Source organism: Pecten maximus, chromosome 2 (assembly GCF_902652985.1).
Source record: "Pecten maximus chromosome 2, xPecMax1.1, whole genome shotgun sequence".
Classification (NCBI taxonomy): Eukaryota; Metazoa; Mollusca; class Bivalvia; order Pectinida; family Pectinidae; genus Pecten; species Pecten maximus.
The window spans coordinates 31,174,009-31,195,029 of record NC_047016.1 but is presented as its reverse complement, the minus strand read 5'-3'; the positions used below and the strand labels follow the sequence as shown (position 1 = coordinate 31,195,029).

The window sequence follows — 21,021 nt, the reverse complement described above, 5'->3', positions numbered from 1 at the left end:
AATTTTCTGACGATATCTGGACTATTTTTCACATTCTTTGGAGATTTCTACTGCAAGTGTCCAATACTCATGGGATACTTACACCACATTTTAACAGATTCTCTAACAAGAACTGACATATGCTGGCTTGAGCATAAGGAAGTCTGGCTTCTTTCTCAGTAACTCTGTGATGAGTCTTAAGTAAAATTAGCTTACACATCCTCAATATATCAGTAGACATCAGAAGTCCGGACGAAGGAGGAAACACTATATCGAAAGATCAGATTATACTAAAATTTTATTTCTTTATTGAAGACATGAAATACAAAACAGCTGACATATTTATCGGTGATTTTCCTCCTTTTATTTAAAAAATAATATCATTACGCAGAAATAATTCAACCTTTGTATTGTTTTTAAAACTAAAACTGTTGTGATTTGTATATTGGGCTTATCACTCATTGAAAAGCCAGGGTCATTTTGAGGCAGGGTCTCCTTGTAGTAGTTGGTGACTATCTCACTGAACAATATAAGGGAGGCCCGTTGCATGTGATCCAGAACAATTAGGGACAAGGGTTATACCAAAGGAGACAACCATGACAACTAACACAGGTAGGGAGCTCCGAACCATGTACCCAAGATTGTCGCCAGAAGTTACATGGCAGGCACTCTAACCGACTAAGCTATCTCAACCCCTTTTGTATATGTTGACAGTCTGTGGCATGTAGGTGGTAAACCAGTAGCTAACTGACAGCCTCTGTAGATTTTTTTTAGACATTTCAACTGATGTATCCCTACATTTAAGTCATAAGTATAATAACTGTGAAATAGTCCCTCGGACACGGAATCTGTTTTGTTCCTTTCCGTAAGACTACCCAGTGTATTGTAACAGACTGACGCGAGTCTAAATTCCAGCTAAGAGGATCAAGGGTTTTACACAATACATGATTACCATCTGAAATATGTGAATATCTCAAATCTTTTCTATTCATTTCACAATACTGCTAATCGACAAATCAATTAATAGCTTTTCCTTTAAGTCCTACTCAATGTTGAAAAACCCCACCGTAGTTCGATAAAACAGCTATAAAGTATCAGTCAACAGCTGGCCAGCTTACTTTATAAAGATGTTTCTAATAAATTCATTATTGTGTGTCAGAGAAAGTGTGAAGAAATACAGTGTATATAGAAATGAAAAGGAAATGGGGTATTAACAAAATCTGTTACCAGTTGATATTGGAGTTGAGAAGTTGTCCAATGAACTGTTTAACTGAAACATGACTCAGATTTGGGTAAGAGTTTATAGTATAGAAGGAAAAGGTGAAGGCGTTAGATGTTGAAGGTGATTGTTAAGAGTTTTAACCACAAACTGAAGTAGAATCAATACAGGGAGAAACAACTCGGAATAAAACCTTACAATAAATCCAGCATGCCAACTTGATGACACTTGATTCTTCCTGAAAAAGATTCTACCTGAAAAATCACTGAAACCTTAATCTGTATAATTACTGGTTTTAAATCATCGTCCATTGGTTTTTGTAAACAAATCAGTCTAAACTCACTCTATACAAACTGCCAAAACAATTTGTAGTAGCCTTTAAAGATTTTCTTTTAATCAGTTCTATTTTCTGAACTCTGTTTGAATACCTTCTAATTCCTAACATAAACAAGAGATTTTAATCCTTATTTTCAATTTAATCTGTTTTAAGGAAATGCTCAGCTTTAATCTAAACAAACAAAAGACTTGAGTTTATGTTAAACTTGACCTAACTAAAGGACAGATTCCGGAAGTGGTTGACTTTTATGATCTAGATGTATGGACAATATACTTTCCGATGTTAAAATTAGTATCTCATTTTTTCCATCATAAAGACAATGATGTAGGTATTGTTTTATGTTTACCAATACACATCCCATAATGATCCACTTGCCCCTTTCGTAAGATATCTTCTAAACTAACATATCTTCTAACCTAAGATATCTCCTAAACTAAGACATCTCCTAAACTAAGACATCTCGTAAACTAAGATATCTCCTAAACTAAGACATCTCCTAAACTAAGACATCTCCTAAACTAACACATCTCCTAAACTAAGATATCTCATAAACTAAGACATCTCGTAAACTAAGATCTCTCATAAATTAAGATATCTCCTAAACTAAGATATCTCCTAAACTAAGATATCTCCTAACCTAAGATATCTCCTCAACTAAGATATCTCTTAACCTAAGATATCTCATAAACTAAGACATCTCCTAAATTAAGATATCTCGTAAACTAAGACATCTCGTAAACTAAGATATCTCCTAAATTAAGATATCTCCTAAACTAAGATATCTCCTAAACTAAGATATCTCCTAACCTAAGATATCTCCTCAACTAAGATATCTCTTAACCTAAGATATCTCCTAAACTAAGATATCTCCTAAACTAAGACATCTCCTAAACTAAGATATCGCCTAACCTAAGATATCGCCTAAATTAAGATATCTCCTAAACTAAGATATCTCCTAAACTAAGATATCTTTTTAGTTACACTGATTCTACAAAGACAGTGTAGCTTTTTGACATTGTTTCTATTTATAGTTTATTGTATGATAATTCTTCTCCAATTGTGTAGCTATACTTGTGTCCTAAAAATAATTCTCAATATGATTTTGAAAATTCAGTATTACCCATATAATGGTAATGGTTTTTTCTTTGTTAAAATATTTTCGAAAATTTTCAGCTCTGGTAACATCAGTTCTACCTAAAATGGAGAAAAAGCTCAATGATAACCTCTTTTCTACTGAAATCGACACAGCCTCGCACATATAGAAATTAACCTGAATTAACCCACAGTGATGTCCCCGAAGTGTCCAACTTGAACTGATTATGACGATCAATCTGACCATATCTATCCCTAACAGGAGAAAGCGGCCATTATGGGCAGGTGACAATGTGTACAACAGGGAAACAATTCACATCCAATTAAGATGAGTGGCCTTGATGGCGACTTACAAACTGAAATAAATCTTTTGATGTTTTCCTAGAATATACTGAAACAGGGGGAAAAAAAACAATGCAAACATTTTTTAGCCCAATTCAATTTTTTAATTTACATTCATGTAATTAATTTTGAAGCCAAATTCTCATATTTTTGTTCAGAGGAACTTTTTTTTTTCATTTATACATGAAACCTTAAAAGTCGCCTTGTTTATTTTTATAAATTGGAATTGTTAATAAGCCCAGCCCTCCATTTTCTTCTTGAAAGAACCTGTTTTAAGCCAAATTTTCATTAATTACTTTTTCAAATACATTCAAATCAAAATCTGAAACATGCAACTCAAGTAAAGACGACTCTACACTTGAAAATTTAAGCAAATTACTTCAGTTGATAGAAAGCTAGATTGAGCAATTAAAAAAAAGGTGATGAGGAAGTCACAATGTTAAATGTCAAGGTTACCAGTGACAATGAAGTTATCCTTGAACTGTCAAGTCTCCAAAAATGACTGGTGTGAAGAGCAAGTAAAACACCTACAGTGATCCAAGTACCGGGCAAATTGGGAGTATCAGTAAATACATAAAACAAATAACAACGTGAAATTTCATAGAAAGACGGAGGGTAGTTGTCGGAAAATGTGCCGAACAGACGTTGTAAAACACCAAATAACTCAAGTTACAAGCATCTAGGAGACATTGACATTCTGCGTGTAATCCTAGGCATCTCCCGGAGGGGAAATTTGATGCAATCGAGGTCACTACCAACAAGTAGCACAGTCTCGGTTATCTAAGGATAGCCATTTTGGATTGCCAAATAAATAACGGTGATGTGCTTCCCAAGGTAGCCAAGAGCAATGGTCACAAATGCCAGTATGGCTGTGACAAATTCCCAAGTGAATCCCTGAAAAACAGGGATGTGACAAACGTCAAGACAGGATGTGACAACTGTCACCAAACCATATAAAAAAAAATTGAGGTCTGTCACTGAGGTATAAGATAACGAACCACACAGGTTAGCCATCCTGGTCCATTATAACAGGAACACATTTCTGGTATGACTACTGGCAACCTGAATTCTTTTAAAATTCCACAGCAATAGAATGATTCTTTGTTCATATCCTATCATTGTTGAATATGTAAAAGTGGGATGTATAGGTCACCAAACTAGTTTAATTACGCCAGCAGGAATGTTTGCTTTGAGAGAGAGAGGTTGCTATTTCAAGCGCCAGCATTACATATACCTTTAAAATGCAGTTGTCTTTAAAAATGTACATGTGACTTCCAAACTCATTTGTTCAAATTCAGTTGAAATGAAAATGAGGAAAGAACAAAATTCTTTTGCATCCTAATTTGAAGTAATGCCTTAAATTGATGGATACAACATGTTATCCAAGGTACAAGAGCTTTCTGAACAGATCTAGAGGTCTCTTACCAACAAAAACAAATCCATGACATTCTACTGACGTGAAATAATTAGATTGTGAAAAAATAATCAGTATCGGTTCTATCACTATAGTGCTTTTACATTTATCTTCATTAATTTTGAAAACACCACTACTGGCTGGAGAGTTATTCTGATTCCTCTACCGGGAATCCAGTCATTTATGATCAACTCACAAAGAACCACCAATATGATATTGATCTTCGTGTACTCTTCATTCAGATACCAGTACTCGGTTGACACTAGGGGGTGCTGTTCTGCCGCAACTTCTCAAGGGCTAGCGTGGTCTTTTAATTACCTGCCGACGATGCTGGTGTGGTGTGTCACATGACTTTTTTCTGTCATACAGGCAAGCAACACTTCAAAAGACTGCTAGCTGCCTAATTATACTGATTACAACTACCTGTAATGCACTTCTCATGTTACTGCCCTTTAATAGAACTCTCCTGTGATAAAGGTAACTATGTCTACACATTCGATTCGTTTGGTCATCATACTAATTCCACAGCCATGCACGGTCATTCAAATGTAAAGACTAAATGGTGGTGTCAAAATATTGATCAAACACAGAAGGAATTTGTAAATTGGATCACTTTATCAAAGATTCTAATGAACTCTTGTCAGACAGAAATCTAGTAGAGTATACAATTACAACTGTGATACAACAGTCTACACCCAGTAGAGGACTAGAGAGGAAAAATACTGAGAATACAGTGGAAATTTACACCTACAAAAAGAAAAGAAAGTGATTTGGTAGCACATAGTCTCCAATCTGCTAACAAATGGCATATCTCTTGGACAAATGGTTTCAAAAGCCAAGGCCATAAGCCAAATATAGGTCACCTCAACCTAATTTGACATTCATCACACTGTCATCTCCATTAACATAATGGCATGCAAAACTTGTAAATTTCATATAAAAAAGGGTGTAAACAATCTGCTTCCATGTTGGGAAATGGAAGGGAGGACAGAATAGAGATGAAGGAAATGCAAATTTTAGTCCTGTTCAGTGGCACTGGTAGGGAACTAATTAGATAATTACACAAACCAAAAACACAATGTACTTCATCAGAGGACATTCATTGATAAATTGTGTACGATTTCCTATAACATTTCACAAAAGGCAAGAAGGGCCTGTTGTATTTTTACCACTATGAATGGATTTTGCCTGATAATTCATTTAGTTGATCCAATAAATTTTCTGTCAATATTAACAGAATGAATGGATTGTTTTTTTTGTTTTGTTTTGTTTTTTAACATGATAAAACGAGTTTGCAGTCTAATTAGACAGATAGTGTAAAAGCATTAGAGCAATTACCCTTATTTGCATAATTACGCCTGGCTACGTTAATTACAGTAAGGATAATGAGCCCTCCCCATGTTCAATTACAACAAAGATAATTACCCCTCCCTGAAGTAAATTATACCCGCTCAATTAATTTTGTTTGGTTTTGAAAAAAATTACCAGGCATCTAAACTTAGATGTATCATAGTCATCACATAATGTTGGGAAACTTTTCCATCGATTTTTGTTATAGATAAAGTCAAACAAAAACTTACCTTTCATGTGATTCAATATAGATGACTCTCCTCCCATACATAAATCTAATCCTTATAAAGTTGTATCATTTAGATTTTTCATTAAATAATTAACCTAGATAATTATATCATATCACAAATGTGATAAGATAATTGGTTCTGAAGTCCCTGGAATAGCAGATAAATTAATTAGGATCAGCTGTTACTATAATTAGTGTCAGATATGATGTGATAAGGGACAGAATATTTCCAGGGTGTGACTTACTCCATCATTACATTATAATCTGCATTTGTTTTCAATCAACACCTTTTCAGCAAGATATCTGTTCAGAACTATAATACTGTATAATACATGTTAAGTATATAATTAGGAACTGTGGAGTGATAATATTGGACCCCCCTCTGGGGTGTTAAATATCTGGACTATGGAGGCCCTCTCCATACCCATATCAATATCCCTGTGTAATTAGTGACTGGCCCCTAGCTGTCAGGGCTGGCCCTAATAGGGTTCATTAGGGCACAAAACATTGTATTACATGACATGTATGTCACACTTTCAGAATATCAAGTTACAAAAATAATCCTGGTAATGAGGTGGTATACTCAGGCCCAGAATGACCTATGGTCTGAACTGGCTGACCAGGCTTCAATCTTATAAATACCAAGTTTACAGCAAAGCTTACAACCCATCAAAATTGTCCTGTTGTACTGACATATACCTGAACAAAAGCAATACAACAGTTACTTTCATGAATCAAAACCTGATGAGAAGTGGTGGAAAAGTGTATGGACAAAGTCCAAATCAGAGCACCCATCATTATCACTAACATGGTCGTTGGGGCTCAAATTGTGTGTAGTTGGTCGAGATGTAGGAGTGTTTTTAAGGACTCTTGAGTACAGAAGTAGTTTGTTGTTCGGTAAAATGACAGAGAGAAAAAAAAGCCAAGATTCTGGCACATATTCCAAGTGGATACTATTACACTGCCAGGGGACTTGGGCTGGGCTGGAGCCTCTACAGTAGTGTGTTTCAGTAGCTTTGGCAATTACACTAGGAAATAGGAAATTGTCATGAGAGGAAAATCTCAGCTTAAAGTATGACAATACTTTCTTCATTATATTTCCAATTGTAAATTAACCTCATAAAAATAAAGTTCTTGTCCCTTATGTTGAGTAAAGCCATACAATAAAGCGACATCTGTATCCAACATCAACCAATCCTAATTAGTGGACATCATACACTAAACTAGAGATGTCATACCAGTATTTCTCTTTTAGTAACAATACAGTATATATATCCATTTCTTCTCTTCTCCATCATAATATATATTGTAAGTAAAGACACCTACATCCTACTGTTCAATACCTATGTTCTGTGTAATCCAACATAAATCATCAGAAATATTTGGTAGAGTCCAACATACCCTGTACAATCTGACAACCCCTGTGTACACAGCTTGATGTACACTGTATCAATTGACATACCCTGTATAATCTGACATACCCTTATAATCTTGACATACCCTGTATAATCTGACATACCCTGTGTAATCTGACATACCCTGTGTAATCTGACATCCCCTGTACAATCTGACATCCCCTGTACAATCTGACATACCCTGTATAATCTGACATCCCCTGTATAATCTTGACATACCCTGTATAATCTGACATACCCTGTACAATCTGACATACCCTGTATAATCTGACATACCCTGTACAGTCTGACATACCCTGTATAATCTGACATCCCCTGTATAATCTGACATAACCTTATAATCTCACATACATGTGGATACAGTTTCTTCGTTTTATCTTGAAGATTGAAAAGTTGACATGCATTATAACAGTTTAAGCTGGACATGACATAGTGGTGACTTACCTTTCCCTGCATGATCATGCGTACTGTTAGCATTGTGGTGGGTGTCGTTTCTGTCTGCACCATTGTTTTATCTGTTGCCATGTCACGTATACCAATACAAAAAGGACCGTGTTTTCACACGTCAAGGGTTGGTGTGGAGGGGGGTGTCTACGGGACTACTACGGGAGTCCGGGCCTTCAGGCCTTTGTAGGGTATACACTGGGGTGTCTACAGTCTGTTAATCCTCCTGGAAAATATCAAAAAGAGGCAAAAATTAGTAAAATAACATACAGACAGATTTCAAGATAATAATTCGTAAAATTATTAAACAATTGTGCAAGGGTTTCAATTACACAATTTTCCAAACTTAAATTAACTTAAAAGTGAAAATTTAAATTCAGAGAAGCCAAGCCCAGGTTTTTAGTGTCATATACTGCAACTGTAAAGATTGATAATTAATACATTAATCTCGCGATAACCAAGTTATACTGATGATTCATCAGGAGGGTGTCAGTCTCGGTACCTTAGGTGAAATCTCTGGAAACGGTTGTTAATTAAACACCAAATTAATGGGGAATAAAATAACAAAAACAAAAAGAAATTTTAGAAAAGGTTCAAATAAACTTGTGGAGAAACCAAGACACTTCCAATACTTTCAAAATTACTACAGAAATCCCATTCAACTTGTATAGGCAATATTAAATACTTTCTATCTGTGCCGTGGCAGTCCCACACTGTGAATGAGGTACTAATGCCAACACCACAATAAAGGTTAATATAAAGTCAGGAACAGGCCAAAAATTCCTCACAAATTCAAGCCCTGCACAAGCACATGGTGACAAGTCTCCCTAGCATAGATTCTCCAAGTGCCAATCTGGCTTTGATTACGGTGCTCAACCAGGCCTTGGCTAACCTCAAACACAAAGTCACCACATGGCACAGCGTGACTTTCTCAACCACAAGCTCTGATACACAAGATTTCTATAAATCTTGGTTCAACAAATCAGAAATAAATGTTCTCTTCATAAAGAAGTATTCATATTCCAGCATCACATCAGATAATATGTATTTATCATCATCATTTCAGATTATATAATTGATCAATTAACTTAATGTATTATCTTATAAGCATTTTATACAGGGGTCCGATATCCAACCATCACAATGCAAAAAGTGCACAGTTCTAATTTTAAAAAGATATCATAATAAAGATTTAATCTTCCATCAAGTGGAGATGTCCTCTTATAAGCATACATTATATTTTTTGAAATAAGAGTAATATATTCCAACTTAAGAACTTGTCCACATCATATATGCAGATCGACCTGTTGTCAATTATTCAATAGAAATAAACTCACCAGTACCATAACACAGGAGTTGAATAACTTATAATCCAAAAATAAAAACTAACGTCTCAGCACAACATGTTTCTCCTGGTCGCCTACACACCAACATCAAAGTCTACAAGATTACACTGAGAGAAAGTCTAGGTAAAAAGTCCTTTACCTAACCAACACTAACGCCTGTGTCTCTCTTTGTAGGTGTATGCTGAAATGTCGCCACAATGAGCCATCGAGGGAATCCAGAGCAGCAACATCTGTTACAGTTACCAAGTCACCACATGCGTGTCCCCTCCCCCCCCTCCTCCACAGAAGTGTCCTCCCCCTCCTCCACAGAAGTGCCCCCCCCCCCCCTCCACGGGAGTAAGTGTATTTTGTGTGTGATATGAGATATCCCTACAACTTGTCAGTATATTATACCCTGTTTTCATCATACGGCATCAATCCCCATGACGACATGCCAAATAGCACACGTTAATATGTTGCTATTTTCTATCAACATTCTCCATTGAGCAATGTTAAAGTCTGCAGTCCTTTGGTGTATCTGTCATAACGTACACATTGCTGTAACACACTACAAATTAACATATGTCCTCCCATTACACTGTCCTTCTTTCTCCATTTTCTTACCTTTCTTAATTTTCCAGCTGTTCACTAAAAGATTTCTCTTTTCTCCTGGTCTGATTTTACAACAGGATTAAAATTTTCATTACATTTCCTTCATATTGTCATAAAACTCTTCGATATCTACTTAAAAATTTTGTTCAGTAAAAATTGGCGACGTAACCGACAAAGAATTTTAAAAAAAAATCTAAATTCACCCCCCCCCCCCTCCCCATTTTAAACAAAAATATAATATTTGTTTTATCAAATTCTAGATTGTTGTTGTATACTGTATATAATCACTAGTCCCTAATGTACCCATCCCCATCAGTCCCCTCTCCCACTGACCATAATACCCTGACCTGACCCACAATCTCAAACTGTCCTCTGTAAACAAATCACGATATTTCATGATCTTCTTCATGATTGGCTTGAGTAATTGACAAATCTCAATGACTCTCGTAGCTGGACGCACATTTCCCTTGGCATTTCTTTCTTCTACAAATAACACACAAGAAATCCATACATGTTTGTTGACCTGTCCAGTATTCCCAAACTTCTCACAAACATCATTACGATGAAAAGTACCCATGGTCAAATTTTTCTATATGAATTTTTACATGAAACATTAAATTTAATATCTATCTTTTAAATGTTACTTTAGTAATTCTCTAGGCTTGTAAATTGTGTGACCTTGAAATTATTTAGACAGTTTTAAAATCGTAACCGAATCGGAATTGTCCGCAATTAGAAAGCTCGTTGCGTGTCGACACGGCTACAAATCACACAAGGTCATTTCAATTTCTTCCCATTTCTAAACTCTCACAGTTAAGTTGTTCACAGCATCCTCATGTTTAAAGGCACTTGTGAGAAAATGGAAGATTTCACTTTTTACAGCTTAATTTCAGCAATTATATTTCTGTGATTAATTCTCCAGAGTAACAGTCTTTCAAAAGCTTTGTTTTTAATTTCAAACAATACTGAAAATTTTTCTTTTCTAAGTCGTTAGCAAAAATATGGCTGCTGTCACTCAAACTCAAGATGCCCCTAGGACATTAATTCTAGAATTTATAGCCCAATTCCATGTGACAATTTCTCATAATAGTGGTAACATCAGTATTAGAGACTAAAATTTAGGGTTATTCACCAAAATTCAACCTTCAAATTCATTCAACTCCATACATATTTTGAGTAACAAATATAGTTTTTAATTAATTAAACAACATCCTACTTATATTATTTATTTAATTAAGCAGAATTACAAAATTATGTAAAATTTTATTTTCAAATAAAAGAAGTCTAAATACATTGTATAATGAAATTATCTCCCTTGGAGTAAGTGACACTTTGTTGGTTGAATCTTTCTGTTTTCTTAGTTTTTTTGTTTGCTACATTTTGTACTTTTCTTTGGCTCATTGTTTTAAATTGAATACAAATTATTTGATAACAATTTACTACTGTTAAGCTGTCAATGGGATGATAAAAATATTGTATGTTTTTGATAAAACGGAAAATTTGAATGTTTGACAGAAAAGAGAATGAAATACACATAAATTATTGGCCTTGTTTAAGAAATAATATAGACTATATATTAAATAGAAGTTACAAGAAAACATGTTTGAAAATGATAGGTAAGGAAAACACAGGACGTGACTAATTGAGACACGGACATGATAATTTTATAACAGGACACTATATATAAACATACATTTTTTATCAGTTGTGTATCCCTGGACAGTCATATCTCCATGTACCCAGGAATAAACTTGTCTAGTACCTGATGATGTGGGTGGTTACATAGCTTCTGTACAGACACATTTTACAATGTCAACTCCTAATGTAAACTGACAGCCTTGTAACACTATCCTCATAGGCCTGTTACACTGTTGTATCTCTTAATGTCAACAAATAAAATTAATTAGCTACAGCAGTTTGTTGTCATTAACCTTAAATCCAGAATATCAAATCAGGTTTGAGTACAATAGATAGATAAATTATCTCTATCTTTGTGACATGGATACTCGATATAACAAAATGTCAACTATTAACCTAACAAACATAAACTGGTAAAACCTAATTATCTGTTATAACACAATACCAATTCCAGGTTTTTTTTTTATATCTGTTTGAAATAGATTAAAATCTTTGCTCTGTAGATTTCTGTGGGCATAAAAATGTCCCCACTCATCTTCAAACACATTCTATCTTTCAAATTTGTACTAAATTGATCTTGACTTTATACCTGGATTATACTGACCAGTGACTTACAATACTATACCAGGTTTATACTGACAGTGACTTACAATATTATACCTGGATTATACTGACCAGTGACTTACAATATTATACCAGATTTATACTGACAGTGACTTACAATATTATACCAGGTTTATACTGACCAGTGACTTACAATATTATACCAGGTTTATACTGACCAGTGACTTACAATATTATACCTGGATTATACTGACCAGTGACTTACAATATTATACCTGGATTATACTGACCAGTGACTTACAATCTAAGCATGTACCACTGGACACCCGACCCCAACAGAATGAAATCTTGATATAATCCTTCTGTACTATGTAATCCTGTTCATCCAGAGCCGATACTTGACCCCTGACACAGCCACCTACATGAGCTGTGATTCCTTTCTAATCGATAGATAAACCAGGACATTAATTAAGTATTCACAGCAACTTCACATACAATCATCAATATCTATATATCTGCTGTACAACTGGGAGCAGTCAGCTGATCTGTCCAGCTTTTCATCACCAATGATCCAGCCATACCTAATATACCAGTAAGTCATTAGACAGCTGTGTGGGGAGATGATGCAGTGTCACATTAAACTCAATTCAATGTGAGAAGCCAATTATCACCAGGGAAATTCTGATAAAATACAATCAAAGAACATGTACCACTCACCTGTTCTGCGGAGTAGACCTGAACAACAAGCTCTCCATCATGGATATATACCTGATGTACCTACCCCACTATCTACATCCACTGACTGATCGCCGACTACAATTACTGTCACCATCTGATCAATACTAACATTGAACAGCTCTGACTGGATCAATACCGTGTAACCATACTCCCATTCTCATAATCAATCTCTGTCATGTACAATTATGAGCAGTTGTTTTTACACACAGTAAAAATATTTATCTGAAATAATGATTCCATATGACAAATATTTCATCTGCAATTGTAATCATACATAACCACATACAGCCATACGGCCGTGTAGAAGCAGTTTGTTGACAAATCTGTTTTAAGATATAAGACAATGTTTGATGGATTGACTATCAAAATCTCTAACTCATAGGTAAATGTTTTTTCTACAGAACTATACCGAAAGTTTGACCATCACACTTTGATGGTCACATAAGAACAATATGTTCCTTCTGTTGGACTGAACATTTGGCCTTCACACACCCTTACCATTGTAGACTACACGTTTTCACTGACTAGAAAATATTATTCTTCCACTGTGTCAATACATAAGCAGAGTTGGGTATTTCAGCGTGAAAAACCTTCCAGAAGCAGTTCTCCATGAATGGACAGATGCTGACTGATCTTGTAGGGATATGGTGAGGAGAATTCCAATGCTACCTGCTGTCAAGAGCCAGTATTGGACCAAGCCTAGTCTGGTAGTGATTTAGGAAAAATTCCTTTGGCCAATCACTGTCAGCACTGGGCTATAGGGGCGGACATGTGTTCTATGGGAATCTGTAGTAAACATTCTACGATTCAGCTGACCCATTATTGGTATCATTTTAAGATCATCTGCAGTTTTTGCTGTGAAATAAGCCAACTGCCATTGGCAGAAATTGATTCTTTTAATTAATCTTGAAAATCCAAAACAAAAATAGATTAATACTAATTACCATAAATTCCATACAAGTTTTAAATAACACAAATTTAACAATCAAAATACTTATTAGAACAGTAAGTTAACTTGTAAAGAAATATACTTACATAGTACAGTGCAACTTCCGAAAACCGAACCTTCTAAAAACCGAACACCTCTGAATACCGAACGAATTGTCATTGTACGGAATTGGTCCTTCTTTATTACAGTATTAAAAAACTTCCAAATACCGATCCCTCTGAATTCCGAACACCGAACTGATTTTGTGTCCGGTTCCTGTTAAAATATACCAAAAATTACTTCTGAAAACCGGCCTTACCTGGGCGATTATGACACGAGGTCAGGCCAGTCAACCGTGAAACAACAACTGTGACGGGTATTGTGTGAAGCCTTATTGTCTCGGGACCTACGTAGGTGATTTGTACAGGTATCCAATATATACCCCAAGGGGGCATTATGACGGAAAGCCTAGTGTATAATCAACACGACAATTATGAAACAATGCCACACTTCATTGAAGCGCGTCGGTTCGTTTATCTTCTCAATGCAAGTAGAGCTAGAAGCCTGAGTTTCGCATTTAATTTAAATGAGGCCCAAAAGGGGTTGTTTTCGTAAAGAAGCCCGTGATGTTTTTTTTAGACAACAGCGATGTCAGAAATACGACCAGTATCATCTGATCAATTGTAATTGATATTGAAACAAAACATCTTCACACCCTTTAATATTATTTGATGTGTAAAATATTCTGTATCGGACTATTGGCCCCATCCACATGACGAGGCTTCACCGGATGTAACAAAATGTAGGCCGATCATAAAGTGTAGTTGTACATGTGAAAATACTGTTTAAAACTATTGTTATAGTCATTTGCCTTTCTTATATATTCTGCAATATAAACATCGATTAACTTTCATAATATGCATATTATTCAGAAAATCCAAATTGTCTAAGTATGTACGTGCCGTTTTGGAATCGGGTGCATTCTAATAAAACATCGTCCAACCAATTATATCCGGAATTTGACCGGTCATTTTTCGATCAACTTCTCCAAACCGAACCCTCCATAAACCGAACAAATAGTCATGTCCCATGCATGTTCGGTTTATAGAGGTTCCACTGTATATTGATACTTTGACATCAAATCTTTGTTATATTTTGCTTTTGTTTAATTTGGTTCAATTAACAATATTTCATCAACTGAAAGGATATTTACCACACTAAGATCCTCAATTATCTCTCCCCATCACTGACATCCATACTACAATACATCTCGCACAGATCCAATTAATTAGTGACAGATTTCTTTTTTATTTCTCTTCAGGCTGCATTTGCCTTTTCCAACCTTGCACCATGCAAACTCCCAATAAAGCTAACACTGATCACAGAAAGAAGTGTACAATTGGGTACAGGACAATCTGTTACACGTCCCCACACGAGTCCCCACACGAGATGTACCAATAGATATCATACATCATCACATGTACAGTGAGAGTTGATCAGTTAAAGTTAACAACAAAGTATGTCACCAAATCTTATAAAACGACAGATGATGCCCTCGTTAGGCAGGTGACAAACTTGCAGAAAGACAATCATAAATGTTGGTTGATCAAAAAGGTATTTCTGCTCATTATCAGGTTAGGGAAAATATATTACACCTGATTACATTTATATAAATACGTACCCTTTTTTAATTAGTTATTGTGTCGTGTCCAAAGATCAGTTTTGACCTTTTGACTTTGATGAATGTAATGTGTGAAATTTTTACCTTACACAGATTCTGGATAGGTAAAATATAGTGATGGATATAATGCTAACATACATTGTAGACTTAAAGTTCCAGTCCAAAATTATGTCATTATCAATCAGTAACCTACAGGTATAGTATAAAGAATTCAATATACCAAATCTGTTTTTCACAGGTAGGAGATTTCCGTCAAGTATATGCAACAGGTACAAATACTACAAATACCAATCGGAAGTAAATCCTTGGTTTTGTTAGAACTGAATACTAAGACGGTAATCTGACGGTAGAATCTGACTTTAGTTGACGTGTTGGGATTAAGATGTGGCCAAATCAATGAAATAAACAAGCTTAGTTTCTCCAACAAAGGAAGTTTCTCCATACAGATTATAACTAGAAATCTCGACTCTAATCCACTAACGAAACATTTCAACCTGTTTTCATCAGAATCAATCAACTGGCAACAATCTACAGCCAAATATTTTCTAGACCAGAAAACAGACTATGACTGATCAGTGCGTGCTTAATTTAGGTGATCTGTTTATACAAATTACAAATCAAAAGTTAAACAATGCATTACCAAACCAAATGACACTTCTTTCTTCTGATACAGGATTTATAATGGACACATATTTATTTCTTAAATTACACATATTCATTTGTTCTAAGATTCTATAAGATGAATTATTGAAAAAATATTCTAGTATGAACAAATATCTTACAGATTTATCATCCTTGTAAAAATAAACATCATATAGCCTGGATTGAACACTGTTTTTATTGCGATTACTGTGATATGAACGCAATGGGATACAGAAATATTCTATTTCGCGCGTAAGATAAGACTTAATTCTTTAACAACAAAACCAGAGAAATGATCAGCTGTTGACAAGCATTATTAGGTACCTACAATATGTTATGGATTTTGTCATCATATTAAACAGAACCCTTCTTTACCGCTTCACAAGAAAGATAATTTGAAGTTCCTCCATAATCACCGATTTAACGACTAAATATGGATTTTGCTGTACTTTCCTCATAGAATCAATATATTGTATGATTATCCCTTTCTTACTTACAAACTTGACATTTAGAAAGTTCATTATATCATTTGGGAATGAGACATTTTATCCAATACAAATTTTATAGATAATGAAGATTAAATATTCAAGAAGTATTATGAGTATACAATATACGTTATTTATACACATATTCTTGACCAAAATAGTCCTTTCAAGGACCATATACCAATTAAACTTCTTGTAGAAATTATATACAAGGCATAGAAATATTTCTTCATTGACAAACTTATGAGTTACTAGTGTCAATCTTGTAAGAGTGTTCTCTTTTCCAGTTAACCTCCATTGTCAATGAAAAAGCTGATCAACATTCATTAAAAACTAGAATAATCAACTCTCATAAAAGATATAAATGTTATACTGATAGTTTTTTTGTATGATTTCAGACCAACTTTCACTTACAGCTGGAAGTATTAACTCTCATAAAAGATATAAATGTTATACTGATAGTTTTTTTTGTATGATTTCAGACCAACTTTCACTTATAGCTGGAAGTATAAACTCTCATAAAAAGATATAAATGTTAAAATACTGTTTGTTTTCTTCTATAACTTTAAAAACATGTATCATTTTAACGAGAAAATCCTTCCCTTTTTATGGTAAAATTTTGACAACTAATGCTTTTCACATGAAATTTCATCAATTTTGCCAGATTTTGTCAGATGTTTTTTTTTTAATTCAAACTAGTTCAAGTGTCAGGGATAGTCATCATAACTGTGTCAGATATACATTATTTACCGTCCAGAAGAGTTAGTTATCACAAACACCTGGAGGTGCTAAGTAACATTTAAGAATGAGAATACTTTACTATAGAAACAGATATACAATATCTGTGGATCAGCTCATCAATTACATGTTGTATTATTTTTGGAAGAGGTCCTTATATATATAGTCTTACTGAACACAAGTTACCAAACCAACTGGCATACACCAGACACAATCATTTTTATATGGATAACACAAGATTGTGTTTTGCAAAAGAATTTCAAGAAATATACAAACCTGTTTACAGTGAAATGTGGTCATCATTATCTATATATACATTTATCTACTGAATGATAAACAAGTCCTTACCTATCTCTACAGCTGGTGGCCCTTCATATGACAGGAAACGCTTGGTGACTGACCACTCTGCTTAGATTCTACATTTGACCAGTCCAGATATAACTGACCAACACAGCAGGGGGATTATCAACACCTCACTAGGGTGTTATAGCCTCTCTGGACAACCCTACTGGACTAATGAACTCACCCTAAGACAGAGCTGACCAAATCAATAGAGATAATTTGGGGGGAGGGAAGGTAGGCACTGCAGGTGTGTCTCACCTGGATAGTGTCAGCTGTATAATACACAGCCTCTGTAACAGGAACTCTTAACTCTCAATGATTTCAAATACCAGACTATAATGTGTCAAAACTTGCATGTCATATGGATATCTATAATCAGGAGAAGCTTGATTTAAATTCACTCATTATTTGTTTCTTTTTTGTTTCTTTTTTTTTTTCAAAAATAAACATCAAGACTTTCTCTAATATCAAAACAACAACTTCATAGGTGTATATTTCTTACCTTAGCAGCCAAGGTTTAAGTTATTTTTTAACAGTCTCCATCATCTAAATTCAAAAATCTTTTTGAATTCTTTTTATTCCTCAACCTTGCACCAATGCAGTGGTTAAATTTAAAAGCAATATTGTACTGTTTTTTTCCTACTAGTAAGGACTATATGAAAGTTTGAAGAATATGGCAATTTTTTTTATGGACTTTCTATTCCATTTATTCAAACTTCAGTATTAGTATTATTTGATAACATGTCATAGAAAACGGACATGTATTTTTTCAGGGATTAAGCTGAGAACATGTCTATACAGGCTAGTGTCAATATAACAAATACCCCAATTATATGCCTTCCACTTAATTACTTATCATTAACTTGAACTCTGACCCTGACCTACCTGACCAGTTTACCTGTATATTAACGTTCACCTTGATCCTTGACCTACCTGTGGTGACCCTATAGATTGTATGTGGCTATTTTTAGTTCTTCCATATAAAAGTGTTAACCAATAGTTCCATATTCATTTTGAGTAAATGATTAATTACATATTGGTGTGTGTTAAAATAAATATGAAATATGTGTAAGGCTTATACCAGAGGATGTCATAATATTTGGCGCTGAATTGGGGAAAAAAGTTCACAATATACTGTTAAAAAGTCATTGAGAATTTACATCTGAATTCTCGCATATTATATATATATATCTCACAATAATTTGTAATTGATTTTCCTGCATTTTTAATATGGAATCATTTTAAAAGTATAGGTGATGCTAATTCATCTTTTAAAATAAATTTAGACCATATATTTGCAAATTCTGATTTTTTCTGAAAATCAATTTCCATATTTGAATTTTTTTTTTTCATCAAGAAGATAAAGATTCTAAAACAGAGTATGGTTCTATCGGTGCAAAAGGAAAATATTGACAGCCTTTTGTGGTGTTTTGTGTACCATTCCAAGACTAGGGTAGCCTCAATATAGCTAACATTGAATATCCTTCACAGCTCTTAGGTTAGCTCTGGGACCAGTGTGTCTAAATCAGAGAGAGACCATCGACATAAAACTGTCCCAGCAGTCGGTCCAAGTCAGGTATACCAGTGATTATGGGGACAGGGAACAATTACAGCCGGCTCTGGCTGTTACAGCGCAGTCACTAATGGTAGTTATTCCTGTAAAGCCTGTATATACAGCCCCCAGTCCACCCTAGGCCACACAGAATATCCCCCTCACCACTAACAACTTTACACTAAAAAGTCTCAAAGTGTCAAGTAGCTGTAATTATCTGGGTTTAGTCTGAACTCTATGTGCAAATAGTGCTACCAACCTGCAGTGATCAAATTTCTGGTCATAGCCATTTTGAATCGAGGATGAATGGTGGTTTAATGGGCCACCAAGTAAATAAGTCTTATAATCAAATTTATTGGGCAGTTACTGTTAACCAACAGCAAGGATACTAAACCTAAGGGTGACAATTCTAGGACTTCACAGCCCAATATACCAACCATTATATGATGCTGTTTTATTGTCTCTCACCAACGTGTACATCGAGATACAGTGTAACATTGAGCAGAGCCTCGATCATCACTCTTCTTTTTAAACCTGGTACCTATGACCTCATCTCAGGCCGCTAAGACAAATTAACTTATGATGCAATTTGATGTCCTGGCAGAAACTGTCTACCAGTCGCAGTGTGGTACGTTCCCTTCCATCGGGATGGCACACAGTGTTTCTAAATTGTCCTGTTTTACAATAATACTAAAACAAGACTACCATACAGGTAAAGGTTCGTCTGACCCAACAAACTGATGAATACAGCCTGTATATGGGTGGTGATCACCTTGTCAAAAACTAACACTGGTGGCGAATTTCAATTTCCCTGTTTGGTTCTAAAATCTAAAATGTAGTACACCACAGATACAACTGTTTTGTGGTATTCACCGGTACTACTATATATTATATACCTACATCTATTCTGTTGCTGATTGAACTGTGACATACAATAATCAAATATAATTTTTACATACAGTATAAATTACAGTATATAGATGCTGGGACTTCTGGAACAAGATGTTTAATCAGGGCCTTATATATTTCAAAATTCAAATTTTGCTGTAATATGAAAGATGTGTATGTTGCCTTCAAATGGTAATGTCATGATATAATTGAACATTTCCATTATCCCCTCCCCTGATACATATGCCCAGGTTTGAGCCATCCAATTATCACTTTCTAAATTGAATTGTCAAACATTCCTACAATCCATTACATTAATAAGAACATTTGTTCATTTATAAAACTACACAACAGTTACCATGATAACCTCAGGCAATGCAACCTTTGACCTGGAGATAAGTTCCGAGATAATGGCCAAGGTGATTATTGATTGGACGGTGGTTTATTGTTTCGGTGTGATGCTGGAGATGATGTAGGTACCTGTTCGTAATTGCGCTATTTCCTGTCTTGACAGAAAGCGACCATTTTCCTCAACTGATATTGGACAATTACAGGAAATTGGATCGTTACCTGGTAAGGAAATCATTAAATTCAATTTCTTGGTAGATCAAATGATGACTAATGGTTGGTCATGTTGTCTTTGTCTACTGCCTTCCTCAGCAAATTCAGCAGCTTCATTAACGAGGGGACATTTGACATGAGAGAATATGGATGCATCTTGTAATGTTTACAACCGCACAGCGGCTGCATCTCCAGCACACCAGTTTTAGTATCTAGTGCATATCTTGATGAGAGACAAGAACCCGTAATACTTGTGAAGTAACACAACAATCTACTTGTATAAATACTTGGCTATACCTTCTGGGGTTATAACAATACGGAGAGCATTTGGAGAGCATTTACGTGGTGATGTACCTGCATAACACTAAGAATATGGCACATGTGTTCAGTACTGAATGTTTATAGTCAGTCATTGGAGGAAATTAAAGCAAGAACTCTTGTATGACTGTTGGTATTGTAATGCTAACAGGAAAACATTTACATACTTGTACTAGTAATTCTATGCA

General features: G+C 34.9%; 1 protein-coding gene across 21 annotated transcripts in view; it reads right to left on the bottom strand.

Annotated features, from left to right (window-relative positions):
* Nucleotides 1-21,021, bottom strand: part of LOC117321771 (poly(rC)-binding protein 3-like) — a 228,122-nt gene that overhangs the window by 33,809 nt on the left and 173,292 nt on the right. For 8 of the 21 annotated variants that reach the window (XM_033876320.1, XM_033876312.1, XM_033876311.1 and 5 more), the window contains exons 1-2: nt 9,159-9,276; nt 7,822-8,047 (exon numbers count right to left, since the gene is read on the bottom strand). In XM_033876320.1, coding sequence (XP_033732211.1) covers nt 7,822-7,902 — 81 coding nt within the window. In that variant the 5' untranslated portion in view covers nt 7,903-8,047; nt 9,159-9,276. Of the gene's footprint in view, nt 1-7,821; nt 8,048-9,158; nt 9,277-9,306; nt 9,396-12,677; nt 12,697-13,196; nt 13,310-17,520; nt 18,558-21,021 lie in introns of those variants that run through there. The other 13 variants (XM_033876310.1, XM_033876298.1, XM_033876319.1 and 10 more) reach the window with 7 other exon arrangements.